Source organism: Rhinichthys klamathensis, unplaced genomic scaffold (genome assembly GCF_029890125.1).
Source record: "Rhinichthys klamathensis goyatoka isolate OS25496 unplaced genomic scaffold, OSU_Roscu_1.1 h1tg000111l_1, whole genome shotgun sequence".
NCBI classification, from domain to species: Eukaryota; Metazoa; Chordata; class Actinopteri; order Cypriniformes; family Leuciscidae; genus Rhinichthys; species Rhinichthys klamathensis.
The window spans coordinates 11,686,132-11,710,011 of record NW_026606649.1 but is presented as its reverse complement, the minus strand read 5'-3'; the positions used below and the strand labels follow the sequence as shown (position 1 = coordinate 11,710,011).

General features: G+C 38.4%; 1 protein-coding gene across 1 annotated transcript; it reads left to right on the top strand.

The window, feature by feature from the left end:
• Positions 1-5,687: 5,687 nt before the first annotated feature.
• Positions 5,688-23,781, top strand: gon4la (gon-4 like a). The gene is made up of 29 exons (XM_056254507.1): positions 5,688-5,799; positions 6,027-6,225; positions 6,634-6,705; positions 8,693-8,901; positions 9,029-9,103; positions 10,052-10,102; positions 10,318-10,368; positions 10,452-10,550; positions 10,637-10,747; positions 11,435-11,599; positions 14,732-14,942; positions 15,022-15,123; positions 15,204-15,244; positions 16,042-16,151; positions 16,250-16,454; positions 16,616-16,702; positions 16,802-16,970; positions 17,214-17,343; positions 17,426-17,573; positions 17,983-18,099; positions 18,218-19,606; positions 20,328-20,421; positions 20,592-20,719; positions 20,847-21,044; positions 21,149-21,292; positions 21,375-21,626; positions 21,777-21,952; positions 22,975-23,077; positions 23,312-23,781. Exons 2-29 carry the CDS (start codon positions 6,048-6,050, stop codon positions 23,426-23,428), a joined length of 4,932 nt encoding a protein of 1,643 aa, XP_056110482.1. The 5' UTR covers positions 5,688-5,799; positions 6,027-6,047; the 3' UTR covers positions 23,429-23,781.
• The last annotated feature ends 99 nt before the right edge of the window (positions 23,782-23,880 follow it).

Here is a 23,880-nt window from a genome sequence, read left to right as displayed (position 1 = left end):
TATTTGATCCATCAACTAAGAATTAAATATTTACTTAAAGGTGCATTGTGCACCTTTCTGAGTTTTTGCAGAACTATGCCCCCCTCTGGCGACAAGCGAAACTCCCTTACTGTCTTTGTCTTGCGTGGAGTTTGCGTTGGGGTTTATGAACTACAAGCCGGTCTCTTTGAATCCATCTTCTACTTTTGTCGAAAGTTGACTGAAGTTTTGTCGGTCGAGTTGTCTTCGCTAATACGGAGAATGGCGGCGAATACACAAACCTGCTAGACATAGCCAGGGGAGCGTGAATGCGCATGACGTCACGCCCAGTCTCACGTTCCGGCCCAAATCCCTCTTATTTATTTTACTGTACAGGATTATAGAGGCAATCACAGTGATCAGAGAAGGGCTCATTCAACCCATCAGGCAATTGTTTAAGCATGTATGGGTTAGAAAAACGGGTATTTTTAACATGATATGTTGCGCAATGCACCTTTAAGGTTAGATTAAAAATGCAAATCAATTCAAAGATTATTAATACAAAACATCAAATTCTCTGGAACAAAGAGAAGAAATGCGAACCCGACATTAGGAGATACATGATGCTGAGAGTCCCAGCGGCTCTCAACATTCACGGGCTGATCTGAGATACAGAAGGCCCCGATTCTCGTTGCATTTCTTTATATAGACAAACTTCTTTCACATGGAAACGTACTAACAATGGAAATTTGCATTCAGAGGTTACACCATTTAAGAGCAGAGGACCATTTGCCTGATAGTCACACTTTATTACCTTTTGGTTTACTACTTTGGGAATGAGACATTTGTACCAGTCGCACTGAGACGTTTCAAATGATACTAAACATTGTATAATACTTGATTATTCACATTAAACCATATAGATTCTTGGGTAAGTTTGGGTGATCCCAGCAAGAGTGTAGGATGAGGGGAATAAATGTAGAGTAGGATGAGGGAGGTGAGACCTTCGTCTCGATAGTGCACGAGGGGGAGTTCAAATGTTAATTTGCAGCAAGATCCTTTGTCCACTCAAGGAGTGGTCGTTCCTTAACTAGTTTTTCCAGTCTTACAACCTGAAGAATTTAATGCAAGATATTTAACTGATGTGGAGAGCTGCCCTGATGGAAAGTGCGAGTTTGAGATTCTAACAAACCAGGCTGTGGGTTGTCTGCATGCAAGTGAATACGGTTTGACTACCAAAAGTGACAAATTTGCACAGATTGGAATTAAAAGTATTTTATTAGACATTTAAAATGAGTTTGTCAAAAGCAATAAAACATTTTTTTTAAAAGGCAGTAGCCATACCAATGCTGATTTCAGTTACAACTTTTTTTATAGGTGGTCTCATAGCTGAAGTTTTTGGTTAGGATTCTTCCTTTTTGGAGTAAGACTCCTCAAGACAGTTAATGGTTTGTTCAGAAACAGCTCCAGGCCTTCCCTCTTGGATCTCCGAGGGGAACAGCAGTCATTTGGGCTGTCTTGCAGCTTTCTTGCCGAGCCGTTTCTCTTGTTTGTGGAATTGAACACTGAATTTGAAGACGTGGGTGAAGAAAAAGAATCCACCTGCCTTTTCCTTTCTGCACACCGTCCCTGCTTATGGAATAAAGACTCTCTCCGGCTGACGCTGGGACTGGCAGCCAAGGTCCGAAAGCCGTAAGGTGTGGTGACCTTTCCAACATGTTCCAGAGACATGGCTACACACGTCGAAGGGTCTGAGAGATCCTCTGAGGCAGATTTCTGCAGACGTTTCAGCTTCATCTTGGGGGTAAAACGAAGTTTGGCAGAAACTAATGGTGAACCAGTGGAAAGCCGATGTCTAGGAGACTGTTCTTCTGGACTTTCTGGAGATAGCAGCTTTCGTGTGTCCTCATCTTTTGATTTCTGAAGAGACAGTGATAACTTTGGAGGAATAGTAAATTTTGGGATTCTTCTAGGGGTTAGTGGTAGATTTTGCCTGGAGAATCCTTTGGGTGTCATGATGTTCTGTAGACTAGCTGAATCCACTCCACAAGCAAACATTTCTCAAACTTAAAAGATGAAAAATCTATCTTCTCAGATGCTCCACAGATACTGAGTGTTTACTTCACTTGTAAGAGGTCTTGTATAAAAGTGCTGATGAGTAGCAGGTGAACAGTATCACATTTGATTGGTTCACAGCTGAAATTCCTCTCAAATAGGAAGGGTTTACTGGGGAGTATGATTTTCACAACATTAACAATTACACCTGTTGAAATTATACTCCCCTTACCAGCACAAGTTTATAAGGTCACAGACTCTGTGAAACGCTGTAAAATCCCACAGATCTTTCTAGGGTGAGGGACTCTCCAAGACCGTGATATATTGGTCAGGCTGGTCCTGCCAGTCCAGCAGCTCAATAATCTCTGGAACAACAAATTGTTGTTAGTATGTTTACATATTTTAAATTGAAAACAGTCAATTAACAATTACAGTCACACGCCTGCAGGTTATAGATAGGTGCGTGGGAGGGAAGACCAAAAAAAGTCAAAAATCATAAAAACAAAAGGAAATCAATCAATCAGATTAAAAGTGTGAGGGATTTACTTTTGTTTTTTAAATTGAAAACAGTGAAAAAACACAGCCAATATTGCCTACTTACAATGTTGATGTATTCCATGTTCCCTGGTTTTCTGGCAATTTTCACTCCCACCTTATCAACAAAACAAAAACTACAATCACATATACAACTTGACAGATGCACTAAATAGTGAACATAATATACATTAAGATGACTTAAATGATATAATGAGACAAGACCATTTGCTAGCTAATTATTGTAAGGAAATTATACCTCAAGGCCATCCTCCAAGAGTTCCCCTTCATAGATGGAGCCGAATCCTCGCTTACCAAGCATTCTACCAATTTCATACCGGCTCAGAATGTCTTCTGTTAAAATATTAATAATAATATTTGGCATGAAATGTCAAGCATGGACAGCTGTGAGTTTAATGTTTGAGGATCTAGCAGTAATCTCACCCTTAGTTGTCACAACCACTCTGTGACATGATGGTGGACTTGACTGGACTGTGGTGGACTGGAGTTGGAGGGGTTTGACCCTGCTGATCTGCAGGAGGAACGACTTCAAGACCACTGGATAGAGTTTCCTGAAGACCATGATCCTCTAGACTCTAGAGCACAGGCACTGTACTCTGAATTTTGATCTAAAGCAAGGAATATCAAACAAAAGCATGGCCCCCCATGACCGCAGCGTTTTCGGGAAGACAATGAGGTTCAGCTTCGTCGGAAACCAACGTGCCCCGAAGCGCCATGGATGTTGGGGTTAACAAATCGATTTCCTGAGGGCTCCGCGAAGGAGTGGGTGAAATGTGATCCCTTCTGAGAGGGGGCGCCCTCAGAGGCCAGCGCATGGCTTCGGGGTCTTTTCCCCGAAGCCATCTTAGAAAGAAGAACAGTCCTCAGATCTGTTTTTTCCTATGAAGGCATCGGACGATAGTGCGGCTTCGACCCCCAGGCTCATTGAGGGGGAGCTCGAGCTGCAACACTCTCTTTTTGCTGTTGCCAGTACAAGGAGCCAGGCGCAGATGGCCGGGTCTGCCCCTTGGAGCAATCCCATGGGACCGATGACAGCGAGGGATGAACCTCTGAAATGCTGCTGCCTGTTTCTTTGCATCCTGGAACCTCTTAAAGACGGTGCTCACAGCATCGCCAAAGAGGCCAGGAGGGGACAGCGGGTCATCAAGGAGGAAAGACTTGTCCTTCTCCTTGATGTCCGAGAGGTTCAACCAAAGGTGTCTCTGTAGCCACCATAGCTGATGGAGTGGCCGATGGTGGAATCTTCTTAGTGGCACTGAGAGAAAGATCAGTGGCTCTATGCAGCTCTTTAATAACACTGGGCCTTCGCCCTCGTTTTCAAAATAGACATAGTGTGTAAGCAAGTGCCAGCATGACCTGCTGCCATATACGCCTTGCCCGCCAGCAAGGAAGTCGTCCGAGATGGCTTGCTTTTCCTCTACACTTCCTACTTCTCGGCTGGCCAATCAATATTCCACAGACACAACCTCCATAAGCTCCTCATACTGATATGAGATATGACTGGCGAATCACCAATATCACCAGCATCAATGAGGTCATCTAACTCCTCAGAGCAAGAGCAAGTAGACAATCCCAACATTAAACTATCACTCGTGGTGGAAGAAGCCTCAAAGCGGGCTTCCGCATCCCGAGTTTGAGCTGTGCAAACCCCACAAATGAAACCTCACAGTGCTGGGACACTACTAGACCCAATCTGCGGGGAACGTGAGCCTGGCCGCTCTCTTCTAACAAGGTCAGGCAGGAGCGGAGCTTTCTCAAAAGGTACAAGGGACAGACAACACCAAATAAAAAGCTGTACAAAGCTCCTAGATCAATAATTTTACACAGCTCATGTCATGTTGACTGGAGTTTTTTGTCTACTGACATTTCTTGGAAAGATATTTTTGCAGTGTTTCGTCAGCAGAACAATCTTTAAAAAAAAAAAAAAAACATTAAATAATAGTACGACCCACTGAAGAGATGTATGTCTATCCCTCGCAGCCCGCTTTTATTCTCATTAAAAATCAAAGATGGAGCTGCTGGGAATAAGGTCTATTTCTGTGATTTCATGTTTTTATTTATTTATTTATTTTTATTGATTTTACAAAGAAGAAACAGCACTGCACTGAATACATTAACAAAACAAAACAAAAATAAAAAATAAGTCAAATTAAAATAAAACAAGACAAACAATAACTGACTCTCAACAAGTAAGAAAGAAAACGTACATAGTTCTTAGGAAACGTGTTTTTCTTACTGTTATCGATGAGTTTAAGAGATTTAACAATAAGGGAAATCTCAGCAATAAAGACATCAAATCTAGGCAAAGTCTTGAGAAATTTGTTTTTGTGAATAAAAAATTTACAATGCAACACAAAAAAATTAACAACATTATCAGCATAGTCACTCCCAAAAAAAGTTTAAATCACATTTGAAAAAATGAGAAAGATAACAACCCAAGCTCTCCCAAAGAGGTTTAACCTGATTGCAGTGGTAGAATAAATGAAGCAAAGTTTCTTCCTCAACCTTGCAAAATACACACAGGTCGGAGAAATCAACAAAAGAGGAAATTTGTGAGCTGGTTGGGTAAACATTATGAAGAATTTTAAAGTGTACCTCTCTAATTTTATTGGACATCCAATATTTCTCTGGGAGTAACCACGCCCTCTTCCAGTAATACTGTGATTTCATATTATCCCACCCTCGCGCCAGTAAACACGTCATCAGATAAAAGAGATCATCATTGAAAGAGGAAGAGATGTTTATGAGGACTTATTTAAAATTAAGGATTTTAAAGAATAATGACGTGCACGGAAAAATCATTTATAATAAATATTGCAATATTCCATTAAAAAACAAGAATTGTCCATTCAGTTGACTTGAAAGTTTTAACTTTTAAGGTCACTTCACACATTTAGAAACATTCTTTATTTTCACGTCTGTGTTGTCATATGTCGCTCTAGAGTGATGTGTGTTTGTCTGGGGTGAAACCGGGGTAATGTATGAACTACAACATCAAATGCTGTAGTTTACCCGCTAGGCTAGGCCACTGTCTATGGGCTAGGCTAGGGGACTTTTATTTACACACCGGAACTGACGAACTTTTGTTGTGCATATCGTCATCGCATCTCTAATGTAGCGAATGTTGGCGGGTGTGTATAAAGTATTGGAAATGTTCATCAACCTTGCAGCGACTCACGAGATTAAATATGACATGCGGAATGTTCTGCTGATATGACAGTTATAATGGAGGTAACGTTCCTGTTCCAGATAACATAGTTTAGAAAGCTGCTGTCGCTTAAACATAAATTAAAGCAAGAGTTCGAAGGAATTGGATGCCAAAACCAATATGTATAGTATAAACACATGTAAATAAGTATATATGTTTCCCTCGGACAATGGGCGTTATCATACGTGTAACTTACACGCTTTATTCTGTATCCTTCTGTAACGTTATGGATGATATTTTGTCCCGACAGGTCTGAATAGGGCATTGTGAGATGGATCAAACCCGAAAACGGAGATTAAATAACAGGAAAACTGGGCTTTCTCACTGTAAAGTGGCGAGAGTTGAAGAGCCGGGGGAAGTTCCTGGGAGCAGAGATGTTACAGATACTACAGGATCATGCAGACATTTCAATACCATCAGATCCTCCAGCCCACAATCTGACAGTGCCAGTAAGACATGTCCAAAACTTTGTCAGAAACCTACCTGGACATCAGTTTTGTCTATTATATGGGCTCCTATAGTGCCCAAATGCTGACTAGGATATCAAATACAGCCTAGATGTGCGTTTCAGTTATGGTGAAAAGAATAAATAGCTAAAAAAGAAAGATGAATACAATCAACATAAATTGCTACCAAATACCCAAAAGATTTCTTTCTTGCACAGTCTTATGTTTTCATATATTCATATTTGAATTTACTACCACTAACTGAAAAGTACTACGGAAAGTGGCAGTTCTACTATGGTAATACTGTGCTATTCCAGTACCTTCACTTAATACGATGCTGTTAATGATTATAGTGGTATCAGAAAGTGTGCCTGTCTGGATAATTTGAAACGTTTATGTGAATGCTGTCAGGTCAAGAACAACATGCTGCATGTACCCAGAAGCCTGAAGATGATGCTGTGAAGACCTTGAGCATGACGTTTGGTGAGTTCACAAATATATTCCTAGATATTGACCAGGGGTGCATTTCCCAAAAGCATCGTGAGCCTAAGTTGATCGTAGGAGTGGGCGATATACCAGTAGACACGATAAAATGGTAGAAATTTGTCAACCGGTAGAGATTTTGGACTTTGTTGGTCATTTTGGTCAGTTTTTTTTAAGTTTAAAACTTTTGATTTGTGAGTCAAAATTAAAACTGTAAAACCTATAGGGGTTTACAAACTTTTTTGTCTAACCCATTAGATGTAAAATAATTACTTTGTGGTCTTTATATTACTATGTAAATATATTACTATTAGTATTTGTAACTACTATAATGTACCCACTGAGATTAGATAGATAGATAGATAGATAGATAGATAGATAGATAGATAGATAGATAGATAGATAGATAGATAGATAGATAGATAGATAGATACTTTATTAATCCTCATACACAGACAACATCTATCTATCTATCTATCTATCTATCTATCTATCTATCTATCTATCTATCTATCTATCTAATCTCAGTGGGTACATTATAGTAGTTACAAATACTAATAGTAATATATTTACATAGTAATATAAATAACACAAAGTAATTATTTTACATCTAATGGGTTAGACAAAAAAAGTTTGTAAACCCCTATAGGTTTTACAGTTTTAATGTTGACTCACAAATCAAAAGTTTTAAACTTAAAACCTATAGGGGTTTACAAACTTTTTTTGTCTAACCCATTAGATGTAAAATAATTACTTTGTGTTCTTTATATTACTATGTAAATATATTACTATTAGTATTTGTAACTACTATAATGTACCCACTTAGATTAGATAGATAGATAGATAGATAGATAGATAGATAGATAGATAGATAGATAGATAGATAGATAGATAGATAGATAGATAGATAGATAGATAGATAGATAGATACTTTATTAATCCTCATACACAGACAACATCAATCTATCTACCTAATTACATTAATAAAACAAAAACTTTCACTAAAGCATTATATACCCTATAATATATTAACTAAAACATGCTATACCCTATAATGATAATTCTAAAAATAAATACACAAACAAAATAACCTAAGGCATACAACCCCTATTTTAATAATATTAAGAACATGGGTAAAAAATATAAGAATAAATATAAATCAGACATCAGGCTCAGTTATTAGTTATTGCATATTAAAGAACCTAATAGCAGCAGGCAGGAACGACTTACGATGCCGTTCAGTTTACATTTTGGTGGAATCACCCTGCCACTGAATGGCAAGTTAATATTTCAATACTTTAACAGCACATTTGCATGTTTACTATTCTCTGATGTTGGTTAATGGTCACAGTGGTGTTATAGGGACCCTAAAAAATTAACATAATAATAGGCATAATAATAATAATCATTATTGTTATTGTTAATTTTATTATATATATTATAATACATTTTACTCTAATTATAAAAAAAATTACATTTGTGTAAATTACACTTGTAGTCAAAAATAAAATATGGATATTTGATGATAATTATAATAATAATTTTATTTGACTGCATAAGTTAAAATATTAATATTTATTTATGTTTTAAATTCTTCACTTTCAAATGTTCTAACCCTTGGGCTTTTAATATTCCAAAGCTTCAAGCTTTTATTTTGGCAGAATATTGGTGAAAGGCTGTAAACTTCTGTCCACAAAAATGAAAATTATGCATATGTGAAAAGAAATCATGCATAACTGACACAGGTTGCGTTTCTAAAAGCGTGTAAAATTCAGCGGATTCAAAGGTGAATTTCGATAATCACACTGAGGTGGATCAGGATTTTTAGTTCATTTCATTTAATTAGGCAGCCCCATTTGTTTATTTTATTTAATTAATTATTAGCCTTTCATCAACTTACGAATCCCTGTTTAGGAAACCCTGCAATAGATAAAACAATATCAATCGACCATGCTGTTGAAAAATCAACTGTTTTGCTCTTTTTCAGATAAGGAACAGTGTGGAACCCGTGCGCTGGGCCGAAAGAAAGGTTTGAGAAGGAAAAGAGACACAGTCGGTGAAGTAGAAACTCAGCAGAAGGAAGTCGAGGATGAAATCCAGCCGGAGGTCGAGATTGACCAAGAGCTGGACAGAGAACTGGAAAACAAATCTCGACAACATAACTTGACCTCTGCGAACGTTCGTAGCATCATTCATGTGAGTGTGGAGTGTTTCTTCGAGACACTAGTTAGCGAAATTCCCTCTAGCATATGTAGCCTTGCATAATCATCTCTTTGACTTTGTTTTCAGCATGTAGCTCAACATATTTACTGTCCATTTGCAGGAAGTGATTACCAATGAGCATGTTGTGGCCATGATGAAAGCAGCTATCAGTGAAACTGAACCCATTCCTGTGTTTGTGAGTATAGATGTTTTTTTTAATCAACTGCTCTGCTAGAAAGTGGTTGGCAGTTTTTAATTATTATTTTGATTATTGGGTTTAATAGAATAGGTTAACACGTTATTTTTCACATACTTTACATTATTGTAGCTCCTCTATTCCCGGTCTGTCTGAAACATGCTGATTTCTACAAAACCCCTCCTTCCTATAAGCTCGGAGTGCTCTGATTGGCCAGCTGACCCTGTGCGTTGTAATTGGCCAAACACCAAGCAAGTGTCGGAAATGTAACGCTCCTTACCATAATATCGAGCTTCAACTTCTAAGGCTTCATTTATAAACACAGAGTTATTAATAATGTCACCGGTTTTACCATATCAGTTCGAGCCCGAGTCTGATTCTGAAAATGCGGACGATTAAGCCGATTAAAACCAATCTTGCAAGCATGACTTCAGCAGAACGTTTCACAGTGGTAAGTAGTCTGTTTATCTCCCAGGTTCAGGAAGCTGTTCTCTGTAAAATGCACTGTGCACAAACAAACCGTTTGGTTGTACTGCTCAGGAACAGCTTTATAAATAAATCTTAACCTCTGAAAGCAAAAAAGGATTTTGCTTTCGCATCCAAACTCACAGCGTCTCCATGGCATGACAACAACACTTCAATTCGCTGAAACCTCGCCTTCTTTCTTTGCGTATGCCTTTGGGTGGGCATTATGCTGATATTTTACATTGTGATGTGTACGTTTAAGGAAGTAATATCTGGACTTCGATCGAGCCGTTTTTTAGGCAGTTGTGGATCAGTGTTCTCTGTTAGATAAAATAAATCCATTCATGGGAGACCATGAGCTTTGTAACTTTGCAGATCATATACATGCACAAACAGATACATTACACACTACAGGAACAGTTGAACATTAAAAAGCATCATATGACCCCTTTAAGCTCACACATTTCTCTCTCTGTCTCACAGGAGCCCAAGATGACTCGTTCTAAACTGAAGGAGGTTGTGGAGAAAGGAGTTGTAAGTTGTTTTGATTGTATAGGAGCATGCATTACACTGCTGCATATTTACAGTTATCTATTTTTATTTTGCAGTATTTATTTTACGGTTACATATTTTAATAGCTACCTAATATTTTAACTTGTTAGCATGAAATGTCCTCCGTTAAAAAGGTTCAGAGACCTGAGACATAAAACATTCATAAATGCAGTGAGGTGTTTTTGTTGTTTTTATAGGTCATTCCTGCTTGGAACATTTCGCCAATTAAGAAGTCATCGGAGGTAAACGTAACCAACAAGAAATCATGTACAAGAAAAGGACCGGGCCGTTATATGCAGAATATATTATTAAATGGTGTTTGCACTTACAGAAGGGACCCCAGTTTGTGGATATTCCTTTAGAAGATGAAGACTCCTCTGATGAAGAGTATCGGCCTGATGAAGAGGACGAGGATGAGACAGCTGAGGAGGTTAGAGAGAAAGATTTTTGTCAGTCATTTACTTTGTTGTCGCAGTACTTTTGTAGAGACTGTGTTTGTGTGTGTGTGCATGGTAGACCCTTCTGGAAAGTGACTTTGAGAATTCGTCTTCTCCACGGGGCAGTCGAGTGAACCTAAACAGATCACATTCTGAACATGAGGAGGACGGAGCCAGCAGCTCCAGACTGGTAAGATTATATGCTATAGCTAAAAAGTAATATAATATGTATTTTTCAACATTTTGTTGAAAACAAACCAAAAGTTTGGGGTCAGTAAAGATTTTTTAATGTTTTTGAAAGAAGTCTCTTATGCTCATGAAGACAAAAATCATCAGCTCAAAAATATTATTGCAATTTAAAATAACTTTTCTATTTCAGTATATTGTGAAATGTAATTTATTATATTTGAATTTTTAGGCAGCCATTACTTCAGAAATAATTCTAATATGCTGGTTTGCTGCTCAAACATATCTTAAAATTTACATTTTTGTAGATACCATAACATTTTGTTTTCAGGATTCTTTGATGAATGGAAGAGCGTTTTTTTCAAATTGAAATAATTTATAACATTATAAATGTCTTTACTCTCACTTTGGAAATCAATTTTATGTGTCCTTGCTGAATAAAAGTATACATTTCTCTATATACTTTAAGAACTTCTTGCCCTGCAATAGCTTTATGACGTCAGATTTTTTTTTTCAATTAAAGAAGCCATAATTTCAACCAAACAGCCATTATTACTAAGAAGCCAAAATGTTTAATGCAAGAAGCAGAATACAACAGTTTAAATCAGAATTTAAAAAAAATATTTTAAAACTCTCATAAAACAAAACAAATTTATATACACAAAACCATATTTTTTACCCATTTCTACAGAGCCTTCGCAGATCCAGGCACCTGACAGTAGCTGTCACCCCAATGGGACCTCCCCCACCCCCACCGGCCCCCTCCAGGGCCCCACCAGATTGCAGCTTCTTAGAGAAACTCCATGCGGTAGATGAGGAGCTGGCCATCGGCCCTGACTGCATTGAGTCTTTTCAGGTACATCTCACTTCACTCCTATTGTTTGTGTAGTTTCTATGCGGATTTCTATTTACAGTAGAACCAAGAGGTACATGGACATTTAAGTCACAATGAATGTAATTGCAAACAAATTATCAAACCATTTATTTTTATTATATAATTTATCTCATGCATACTGTGCCTGAAGCAAAACAATTCACTGAAAATTTTTGTTTTGGTTTGAGTTTATGAAACAAACGATATACACTGCCATTCAGAAGTTTGGAGTTGGTAAGATTTTTTTACGTTTTTGAAAGAAATATCTTATGGTCACCAAGGCTGCATTTATTTGATCAAAAATACAGTAAAACAGTCATCTTGTGAAACATTATTACAATTTAAAGGGGTCATGACATGAGACATCAAATTTGCCTTGATCTTTTGACATACACTCACCTAAAGGATTATTAGGAACACCATACTAATACTGTGTTTGACCCCCTTTCGCCTTCAGAACTGCCTTAATTCTACATGGCATTGATTCAACAAGGTGCTGAAAGCATTCTTTAGAAATGTTGGCCCATATTGTTAGGATAGCATCTTGCAGTTGATGGAGATTTGTGGGATGCACATCCAGGGCACGAAGCTCCCGTTCCACCACATCCCAAAGATGCTCTATTGGGTTGAGATCTGGTGACTGTGGGGGCCATTTTAGTATAGTGAACTCATTGTCATGTTCAAGAAACCAATTTGAAATGATTCGAGCTTTGTGACATGGTGCATTATCCTGCTGGAAGTAGCCATCAGAGGATGGGTACATGGTGGCCATAAAGGGATGGACATGGTCAGAAACAATGCTCAGGTAGGCCGTGGCATTTAAACGATGCCCAATTGGCACTAAGGGGCCTAAAGTGTGCCAAGAAAACATCCCCCACACCATTACACCACCACCACCAGCCTGCACAGTGGTAACAAGACATGATGGATCCATGTTCTCATTCTGTTTACGCCAAATTCTGACTCTACCATCTGAATGTCTCAACAGAAATCGAGACTCATCAGACCAGGCAACATTTTTCCAGTCTTCAACTGTCCAAGTTTGGTGAGCTCTTGCAAATTGTAGCCTCTTTTTCCTATTTGTACTGGAGGTGAGTGGTACCCGGTGGGGTCTTCTGCTGTTGTAGCCCACCCACCTCAAGGTTGTGCATGTTGTGGCTTCACAAATGCTTTGCTGCATACCTCGGTTGTAACGAGTGGTTATTTCAGTCAAAGTTGCTCTTCTATCAGCTTGAATCAGTCGGCCCATTCTCCTCTGACCTCTAGCATCAACAAGGCATTTTCGCCCACAGGACTGCCGCATACTGGATGTTTTTCCCTTTTCACACCATTCTTTGTAAACCCTAGAAATGGTTGTGCGTGAAAATCCCAGTAACTGAGCAGATTGTGAAATACTCAGACCGGCCCGTCTGGCACCAACAACCATGCCATGCTCAAAATTGCTTAAATCACCTTTCTTTCCCATTCTGACATTCAGTTTGGAGTTCAGGAGATTGTCTTGACCAGGACCACACCCCTAAATGCATTGAAGCAACTGCCATGTGATTGGTTGATTAGATAATTGCATTAATGAGAATTTGAACAGGTGTTCCTAATAATCCTTTAGGTGAGTGTATAAGAGGTCTTAGTACCATTAAAACATCCTGCAAGTTTCATAGCTTAAAATTATCTCCTTATTATAAACAAAGCATTTATTTAATCAAGCTCGAAAAATGGCCCAGTTTGATGTTGCGAGATCTGTGACGTCACATGGGCAAATACATTTGCATATCATATGCCTGCCTCCAGAGCAAGACATCGACGTATAATTATACATTATGGCAGCATAGGCCCCTCCCACTAGCGTTCAGTCACTTAAAGGAGAACTCCGGCGCAAAATGAACCTTTGGTCTAATTACACATTGTTACCTAGTCAACCGTTATCTGAGATTTGTTTTCATGATTATCGAATGTAAATAGTTTTATCTCTAAAAACAGTTTAGCCTATAAAGCTAGTATAACGCTAGTATATTGGGCATAGTGTAATGACAAATAAAAATCGCTTGTTAATACCACTAACAAGGCTGAAAATAGACCCACACTAACATGGTAGCATAATGAGGGTCCCTACCTTCAAACCGAAGCATTGAGAACTTTGTAAGTGTACAGACAGTTTAATAAGAAGATATTTTAAACATACAGTCAACTTCGCGTATACAGGCAGAAGCCATCTTTGAAATACAGCCTTTACCAGTCGATCTACGAACGCCGATCCAAGTGCGCTGGTGAGAATGTGAACGAGCTATAAGTTGTGATAAGGTGAGCGCGAACAGCAGGCTTGGATCGGCATTCGTAGATCGACTGGTAAAGACTGTATTTCAAAGATGGCTTCTGCCTGTATACGCGAAGTTGACTGTATGTTTAAAATATCTTCTTATTAAACTGTCTGGACACTGACAAAGTTCTCAATGCTTCGGTTTGAAGGTAGGGACCCTCATTATGCTACCGTGCTAGTGTGGGGCTATTTTGAGCCTTGTTAGTGGTATTAACAAGCGATTTTTATTTGTCATTACACTATGCCCAATATACTAGCGTTATACTAGCTTTATAGGCTAAACTGTTTGTAGAGATAAAACTATTTACATTCGATAATCATGAAAACAAATCTCAGATAACGGTTGACTAGGTAACAATGTGTAATTAGACCAAAGGTTCATTTTGCGCCGGAGTTCTCCTTTAACGGTTGACGTTTGCCTACACCGGATGTGAACGTCACATTAAAAACAAATAGTCATGACCCCTTTAAAATAACTGTTTTATACTTAAATATATTTTAAAATGTAATTTATTCCTGTGATGGCAAAGCTGAATTTTCAGCAGTCATTTCTCTAGTCTTTAGTGTCACATGACCCTTCAGAACTCATTGTAATATGCTGATTTGCTGCTAAAAAAAAACATTTCTTCTCATTATCAATAACGAAAACAGTTGTGCTGCTTAGATTTTTTTGTGGAAACTGATACATCCATAATACTTTTTTCCATGAATCTTTGATGAATAGAAAGTTCAAAAGAACAAATTTTATTTTAAATATTATTTTTAATATACCTTAAAATGGATTCTCTATTTGGTATTAGAGTCTCACTAGCGCTAATGGAGAGGAGAGCCTGATTTCATTTCGAACGCGATCCAAACGACCACTGAGAGACGTCCCTATGGGCCTGCTGGAGGCGGAGCTTCGTGCTCCTGACATCACTCCAGACATGTATGAGTTTGGCTCCGCCCCTGAGGACAGAGAATGGACCCATTGGTTGCAGGGTCTCATGACTTCAGATATGGAGAATGAAGGTACGGATGGGCCGAAATAGTGAACATGCACATGCTTCCTTAGATGTGTTTCTCAAAAACGCTTTTATTCTCTTGCCAGAGGAGGGTGATGATGAAGATGACCCTGAGTACAATTTTCTGGCTGAAATTGATGAGCCTGATGTGGAGGACTATAGGAATGACAAAGCAGTGCGCATCACCAGTGAGTTAATTTGAGAGAAATTATTGGCAAATCATTTGTGCTAGTTTGATATTTATCACCATCTTTCCTTTGTTACTCAGAAAAGGAAGTGAATGACTTGATGGAGGAGCTATTTGAAACAGTAAGGATTTTAATTCATATCTTATAATCCTATAACTAAGGATGTTCAAGAATACAAGTTTTCAAAATTGACTAGTCATCAATTGCCTGATCGAAAGGGCCCAATGATTTCCACGATACGGAAAACATGGACGGAATCGCAGAATCCAGTCTTAAAAATTGATTTTACCTGTATATATTATGGAGTGTCACAGAATGCGTCGAAATTTAGATTAATAAATCAAAAGTAGGGCTAAAGACTTGATCAAATCGCTATATGGACTAGTAAAAAGCATGCTTTTTTAAAAATAAAGTCTGCCTGTCTCTGTGTGTAAATATTCAAATGTAAATAAATAAATTGTTATGCATTTAGTTGCATTTAGTAAGTTTTATGCTATTTGTTTGATTGCCACCATTTTTGATAATACATTTGTAATAAATCATAAACACAGAATCCATAAGAATTAAAACATACAACACAGAATTTCTGGGAAAAAATAAAACAATTCTTAGGGCACTATTATTGTTAGAATTTTAATATATTGTTAAACATTGTTTAAATTCAAATCATTAGATATCCTTTATGATTATTAAAACGGAATCCAGAAAATTTTAATGAAAAACACGTAAAATGGGAAATAATAAAAATATGCGGGGGGAAACATTTATTTCATAAGGCCCTGCTGAACGATGAACTACAAAAGTAGTTCAAAATCCTTGATAATCAGTTAGGTAGTTGTGGAACTGTCAAGACCAATCCCTACTTATAGCATGCATCTGTTTTTCTTTTTCTCTGCTTAACTCCTCCATTAACTGTAGTTTCAAGATGACGTAGGGGGTCAGGAAGAAGATGGACATGAAGAAGAAGAGGAAAAAGAGGAAGAGGAGAGTCCCTTGCACGAGCCGCCTGGCATTCTGGAGAATATTCAGTATGTCCATCCTCAGTTTCACAACCACCACATCATATATTTAGATGACACAACTGATATACAATTGCACTTTGAGGTGAAATGTTTGCTGTGTGTAGGTATGAGGACCCGTTAGCAGATGTCCTGAAGCAGCGCTATCGTACAGTACGGGAGCAGCTGGCGGCTGTGAGGAAACGGAAGGCTCTGCTGAAGAGTAAAGGAGTTTCTGGACCTCCAGTCTGCCCTCGACACCCTTCCATCCCCATAACATCCATGACCCTGAACACAGCTCAGAAACTACAGCTACAGCAGCAGATCCAGCAGGTCTACTAAGATTTGGTCAATTTAAAGAAGTTCAAACTAACAAAGTATTAAGAGTTTCTCCTTTGACTTTTAATAATCAGATTCTGTATGTCTTTAAGGAGACGTTTGGGAATTTTTTATTCATGGGTTTTTCACTGGCTTTTTTTTTGTTTGTCCTGCAGCATGTGCAGCTCCTCACGCAGTTGAACATGTTGAGCAGCTCAGTCAAGGGTCTGGAGACAGAAGCTTCAACAAGCAGACAGTTCCTAGTGAGACATACATACATATTTCAGAAACACCCCATGATGTACACAGATACATGTTAATATAATTTATCGTTTTCTCTCTTTTCTATTGTACTCTCTCAGTTGGAGCTGCAGATGTTTGCCCAGCGTGGAGAGCAGACATGCGGTCCAGCAGAGCACGGCTTCACCAGCATCTTCAAATCCTGCAACCTGCAGGGTGCTATTTCTCTGCTGGAGGAACTCGATCAATCACCCAAGGGTGACCCTACAGTCCCGAGGCCATGTTTCCCTGGTAATTTATCTAAATGTGGCTGCCTTTGTATACTCTCACGTATTCCCTTCATCGTCTGAAAGCCAAATAGTTTTAGTCAGTGTAAGTTATACTAAAGCTAAAGAAGTCTTACTTTCACTCACCATCTGATTGTAGTAGTAATTGAGAAACAAAAACACTGTTGCACACTTTTTTTGCCAATTGTAACTGGAAACTTTATAGCGTTAATCTTTTTGCTGTTTGTTTGCTTGTTTAATTGTGTAGGATGTCAGTTTCCTGCTCCTTTGGCCTGGTTGATGGCGACTCGGCCAGTGTTTCTCTACCCAGAGCTGCTTCCTTCAATCCAGCTATGCCCTTCTAGATTCAAAGGACAGTTTACTTCAGCAGAAGATTGGTACTACACTCACGCATCAACCTGAATCATTATTCATTCTTTAAAAAGGTACTCAAACAACACTGCTTTACTCTGTCATCAGTCTTGTTGTTCTAGGTCATAAGCACTTAAGAACTACCCTACACCCACTGCAGATGACTTGTCGCTATCTGCTTGCTGCTAGAACCGTTGTCAGTTTGAAATCACACATCCGTGATGCATGTCATAAGCCCTTTCCCAATGTCATCAAGGTGAGTGAATGAACACAGAATATAGGAACAATTATCATGACATTGTGACGGCGTGCTTCAGCATTCTTCAGAGTCTGTTTTATGCTATGCTGTGGTTCAAATGATGATGCTTATATAATGTAATAATGTGGGTTAATATTATTGAAAGTTATGATAAAGTGATCCTTATAGATTAGAGGGAAGAAATATGTAGGCCCACTTTTTTCAGTACTTGAATTTATTGGCCAGACTGTGACTACACACATACTGTGCATTTATACACAACAGATTTGCTATATGCATATTTATTGCAAAACTACACATTTCACCACATTTCAAGTTAGAATTGAAAACAGAAGTATCTCCAAGCGTGAATCTGTGACCTCTGTGTGAACCTTTTGGGGGGGGGGGGGGTTTGCATGTTTTTCAGACATACTTTTTGGCGGGGAAATGCCCCTCTATGCCCTTGGCCTGTAAGAGGGTGAGTCCTTGTGAACAGCGCCCCCCAGTGGAAAGAGAAAAGAGCCTCATGCCTGATTGGCTCTCGGTATAACTGCCTATAATCTTGCTCTGTTTTTGTAAATCCTTCTGTTCTTCATTTTCTGTTTCTACCAAGTGGTGAAAAATCTGATTTATATGAAATCTGTAACCTTTCTCTCCTGTAGAAAAACCTTAAGTGCATTTATGAGCATGTAAGAACGTTTAACCAACCATCTGGAAACCCCCAGACTACCGAATCTCCAGGTCTAGGACCAGACTGTAGTTTTACTTCAGGCATGTGTTACCCTCCCAGCCTTCCTGAAGACCTTGCTAAGACACTTGTACCTTCACTGCAGGGTTCATGCAAAAAGAAGAAAAACAAGACTGCTAAATCCATCAAGCCTTTAAAACCTCCCCTGTTAGCTGAGGAGCTAGAGGTGGTTCTCAACCAGTTTCCAACACTTTTACCAAAAGCTGTTACGGTTTCAAGTCCGTCGCTTTCCCACCCTCCTCATCTTGCACCGGATTTGAGGCCAAAACCGAATCTATGCTCGTCTGGAAATAAAACTATGAAGGGGCCTGTAGAGAGAGCGATCATACTATCTAGCCTGTCAAACGTGTCTCCAGTGGGACGAAACCAAGGTGGTGCAGTTGTCTCTTTACTGACTGCTCCAGTCGCACCTGAACTGAGGGCTGTTCCTGTGAAAAATGCTGTAGAAACTCCAATGGGTGTCTCTGGTTCTCCAAAGAGAGCTCAAGTTGGTGCAACCCAGGGAGGCGTAATCATCACTTTACCTGCTGCTATGACACCAGAGCTGAATTCCTGTCCTTCAGGGCATATAACTGTGAACCAAACTGCACAAATAATCACCTCTAACATTGAACCAGCCACTCCTAGAGGGTCAAACCTCATCATTACTCTTCAATCGCCTCCAGTTCCCAACACCTTAATATGTCCCACCCCAATCATAAAGACGAACGCCCCATTGTCTAAAGATCATATAAGTCAGCGCTGTGGCACACTGCTTAAACTTATACCGAGGGACTCTGGTGGTCTAGCTCAAGTATATCAAAAACCTCTTAATCGGTTTCTTCTCCTCCCTCCAGGCTATGTGTTTGCAAGCAGTAGCTTTGGCCATCAAACCTTAAAACACTCATCAGCTCTGAATAGCACAGAGATAAAACACAGTACGCAAAAGAGAACTCCAGATAATTTCCACAGCGCTGATGGGCCACAAGGAGGACCATCACAGATGTTCTCCATTCAAGAGTGCTTACAAGAAACTGCATTAGCAGAAGAAGAGCTGAATATTGAGGATGGAGTTGAGAATGAGGTAGAAGAGTACGGTGAGAAGGACTCCAGAGAGCTGTTTCTCACACTTTCTGAATCCTCTGGGAGCCCGACGCCCAGCATCGATGGGGAAGATGTCGACATGGTGATGGTTTTGGGCAGGGGAGAGAAACTAGAGGAGCAGAAAGCAAAAGAAAGACATGGTACCAGTAGGCAGACTGGGGAGGAGGAAACAGGTGGAGCTGACAATGTTTCAGACATTCCATTTGTTTCAGAACTTCAGGTGAGATCATTTTTATGTTTTTCCTGACATTAAGGAACTGAATACTAATACTGAATACTAATTTTGTAAACCTTACAATGCGCTCTCTCTCTCTGTGTTAAGAACCTGTCAATAATGTTTCCTGGTCATATTTCACTCCCCAAAATTTTTTTATTGTGATTATTTTCTGTTACTATGTTTTACTATTTACTTTAAATATAAATTATATTATGGTAATATAATATTGTTTTAAATTGTCATAAATATGCATGTTAAGGTCCTTGCACACCGAGTCCGAAATTCACGGGCGTAATTTTCGCACGTTAACAAATAAATACGACTTCACGTTGTGTCAATCACATTTACACACTGCCTCCGAAACTTTGTCCGTCATAAAAAAAATCAGATTTGGCTCGATTTTCTGCGTTTTTCACATCCGTAGCAAGCATTTTGAGAGGTGTTTTGACAATTCAGAGCCACCGAATGTCGAATACGAAAAAAAAACGCATACAAAAATTTCGGACTGTGCAAGGACCTTTACATTGCAAAAACTTAAAAAATTCTAAAAATAGGCATCATTTTCTTTATGCAAAATAGAATGTGTTATTTTTTCTTTTGAGGTAAAATATGAACATGATGTGTTCTCTTGAGATTCATCCAGTAAAAGCTGGAGTTCCCATTTATGCAGTTTGTATTTATGAGACTTTTTCATTTTAGTTAACCTTATCATTCTAAACACCAGGAAACCGTGAAGAAATTCTCACACATGGCCACAAAGACAAGATCTGAAAATGAAGGAATACCAGATGATGTTAAATTAAACCATCAACCTTCAGGTCAGTGCCGTCATTAAATAGGAGTGCACCAAAAACGAGATGTAAATGAATTCAGCACATTCTGTAGCTGGAAAAAATAGCTGTAATAGTAAACGGGCACATTTACAGAAATGCTAATATATGTGCAAATGTCCCTGTTAATCTAAATTGAATAAATGTGGCACACTCAGGTGCCCATCGTACCCACACTGAGGAGATGGCTGAGGAGACCCCTTTTGTCCTTCACAATGGTGCACCTGATGACGATCCCTACAGAGACGCTAAAGATGTTGCCTTTGCCCAAGCTTACCTGGAGAAGGCAAGAAATATTTGGATATGCACGTATAATATTTATATGTGCACAAATAATAATTGCACAGTATTTCTGCCTGTCCGATTTTACATATTGAGTCTAAAATGTCCCAGAACTGTCTGTCTGTCTCCAGGTGTATGAGGTGCTGCAGATGGTGCCAGGGAAGGTGGACGAGTTCCTGTGTGTTCTGTCTGAGTTTGAGAAAGATCCAGAAAGTCGCACATCACTCGAGCTGCTGACGAGACTCAAGCCTGTGCTGAGCGACTGGCCTGAACTGCTTCAAGATTTTGCTGCTTTCCTGCATCCAGATCAAGCCAGAGAGTGTGGCATGGTAGAGGAGAATCAACAATACTTTCATATGCATGGCTAAATATAGCACACGATCATAAAGTTTCATGGTACAAATGTGATGCTGTTCTTAATGTGTCACTTTAGCTGGCAGAACAGCAGGCGTTTGAGCGCAGCAGACGGTTTCTACGCCAGCTGGAGTGTACTTTTGGAGAGCAGTCTGCTCTCTACAGAAAGGTGGTGCATATTTTACAAAGGGGTCCATCACAGGATCTTGCTGACTTCAAAGAGGTACCAAAAAGGGCTCAAGCAGACAAACAGTCCTACCTTCTTGTGGCATTTTAGCATGTCTTCACTTTCTTTTTATTTTCAGATAAAAACTCAAATAACATTGCTGTTCCGTGATCACACTGACTTGCTAGAGGAATTCTGGGAATTTTTTAAACAGCTATACCCCCAAGTGCAAGATGAGGATCATGCAGACAATGTGTCCAATGTGGAAACGAATCAAGGCTTGGAAGAAAGCCAGTCCTATCAGCCAATCAGAATTGTCGTACCAGATAAAAAAGTGGAGCCAGTCAAAACAGCCATTAAACATAGAAGAAAAAGAGACAAACATGCTCAGGTACCACATGAGAAGACCATCTCCTCTTATAGGTCACTTTTCCTATATATTCAATGTCTATAGAGATCTCAAGCCTCAAATTATATTCTCCGTAATGTCTGTTTTTTTTTTTTTTTATCTAACACAATATATAATCCTCATCTCTCTCAGAAGGCAGAAATAAAAAAGAACAAGGCCAAGAAAAACAGTGCAGAGTTGGAAAAGAAGGCAGCTGAAGCTTCTTCAGTGGACAGTCAACAGTCTTTATCTAATGCTACAGGAAACTCAGTCTGTGCCAAAAATATCTCCCGCACACCAAATGGGAAAAAAGTAGTCCTCTGGACGAGGTTAGAATTGTTGTGCAACATTCATGTCTGATATTACACAATACTTTCTTTTCTTTCTTTTTTTTGATCGTAGATCATTTCATTTTGCTGTTATCAGGGTTGTGTGCCATTCAGAACTGAATTGGGAAGCCCCTTCAAGACCTTAATTTAAACAGAGGCAGCATACAGGATGTATAATTAAAATTTAGATTTGAGATTAAGAATATAGATAAATTCATGTGCTGTATTTTCATCACATATGGTCTCAGTTTTGGATCCATTAGATTATTTTAAAAATCAGTGTTGCTACTAATAGAAATGTGTATAAATCAATGTATTTTGATATTTATATTGTATTTATATTATAACATTTATAATGTTTCAAAAGATTTTTATTTCAAATAAATGCTATTATTTCGAACGTTCTATTCAAAGAATCCACACAAAAAAATAATATTGAATCATATAGTTTCAGACAAATTCAGTTTCTTCAAATTCAGCTTTGCCATCACAGGAATAAATAACATTTTAAAATACATTTACATATAAATGTTATTTTTAATCGTAATAATATTTCACAATATTACTGTATTTTACAGTATTTTTAATCAAATAAATGCAGCCTTGGTGAGCATAAGAGACTTTCAAAAACATTAAAAAAAAATTGTACTGATGCCAAACTTTGAACAGTAGTGTCTCATGGAGTAAATTGTCAAAATGAGTCTAGATGTATTATTTTTATCACTTGTGGTGGACAATCATAATTTGTGCAAGTGTTTCTTTGAATTACAGATCAGCAATTCCTCTCTCTGTCTATTAAATTCAGCATCCTATGGATTGTGGCCTATTCTATTCAAATCCACAATAATTATTTGCACGGAAGCTAATGCTTAATTTCTGATTCTTGTTCAACCCTGTTTATTTTTTATAGGTAGCTGACTTAGCTGTGTACCTCTACAAAAGTGTGAAGTTTTAACACAGATTTAGATGTATATTCATGTTATAAAATAAATGTATCTGTGTTTTGTTTGTGTGATGATAAGGGAGGCAGACCATGTAATACTGACCACCTGTCAGCGGAGAGGAGCCAAGCCAGCCACGTTTAATGCCATCGCAGCCCAACTTGGCAACAAAACAGCCAACGAGGTTTGAGCTCTTTCTTTCACTTTTAGATGCTTTTTCACACAAAGATCATGTCTGATTCATATTTCACTTCATTTTATTAATGCCAATATTTCTTATTTTATTTTGGGGCAAAATATGTTCTTTATTTTCATTGGCAGTGTGCGGTAATCCATCTAATCCAGTGTATGCTGTAGTCAGGTCAACGATTATAAATCACATCTAGGAAATCAACCCATTTTTCTTTTTTCTCTTTAGGTTTTTGAGCGCTTTCAAGACCTCATTAAGTTGTTCCGCAAATCCAGCAAGTTACATCACACAAACCAATCGGACACAGAGCTCCAGTCCGGTACAATAGAAGATGAACCAGCCTGAGATTAAAATTTTGTTGAACAATTTGAACAATGAGTGCAGGCTGGACCTGCTGCCTGAATTGATTCAGAAACAATGTAACACTTTTTTTGTGTTACTTGAACATAAGAAACACCATATAGTATTAGGAAATGTGTTATCCTTGGGACAAGATACATTTATGGTTCTATTTTCTCAAGGCAGACATTAAAAATATTGTGGAATTATTATTTATGTTATTTTTAAAAAATGACAGACAGTGAAGTGTCTTAATTATTATTCATATTGTTTCCTGTTAAAAATGATTACAATTGTATGAATTTTTATTGTATAATTTTATGTAAAGGAATATCACAAAATAAATTATTAAATTTATTATCGTGAAATCGACTATTATTATTTTTTGTTCTGACTGTAATAGTGTAATACGAGTCTCCCAGGAGGAGCTTTGATTGACAGAGAAATACACCAATGAC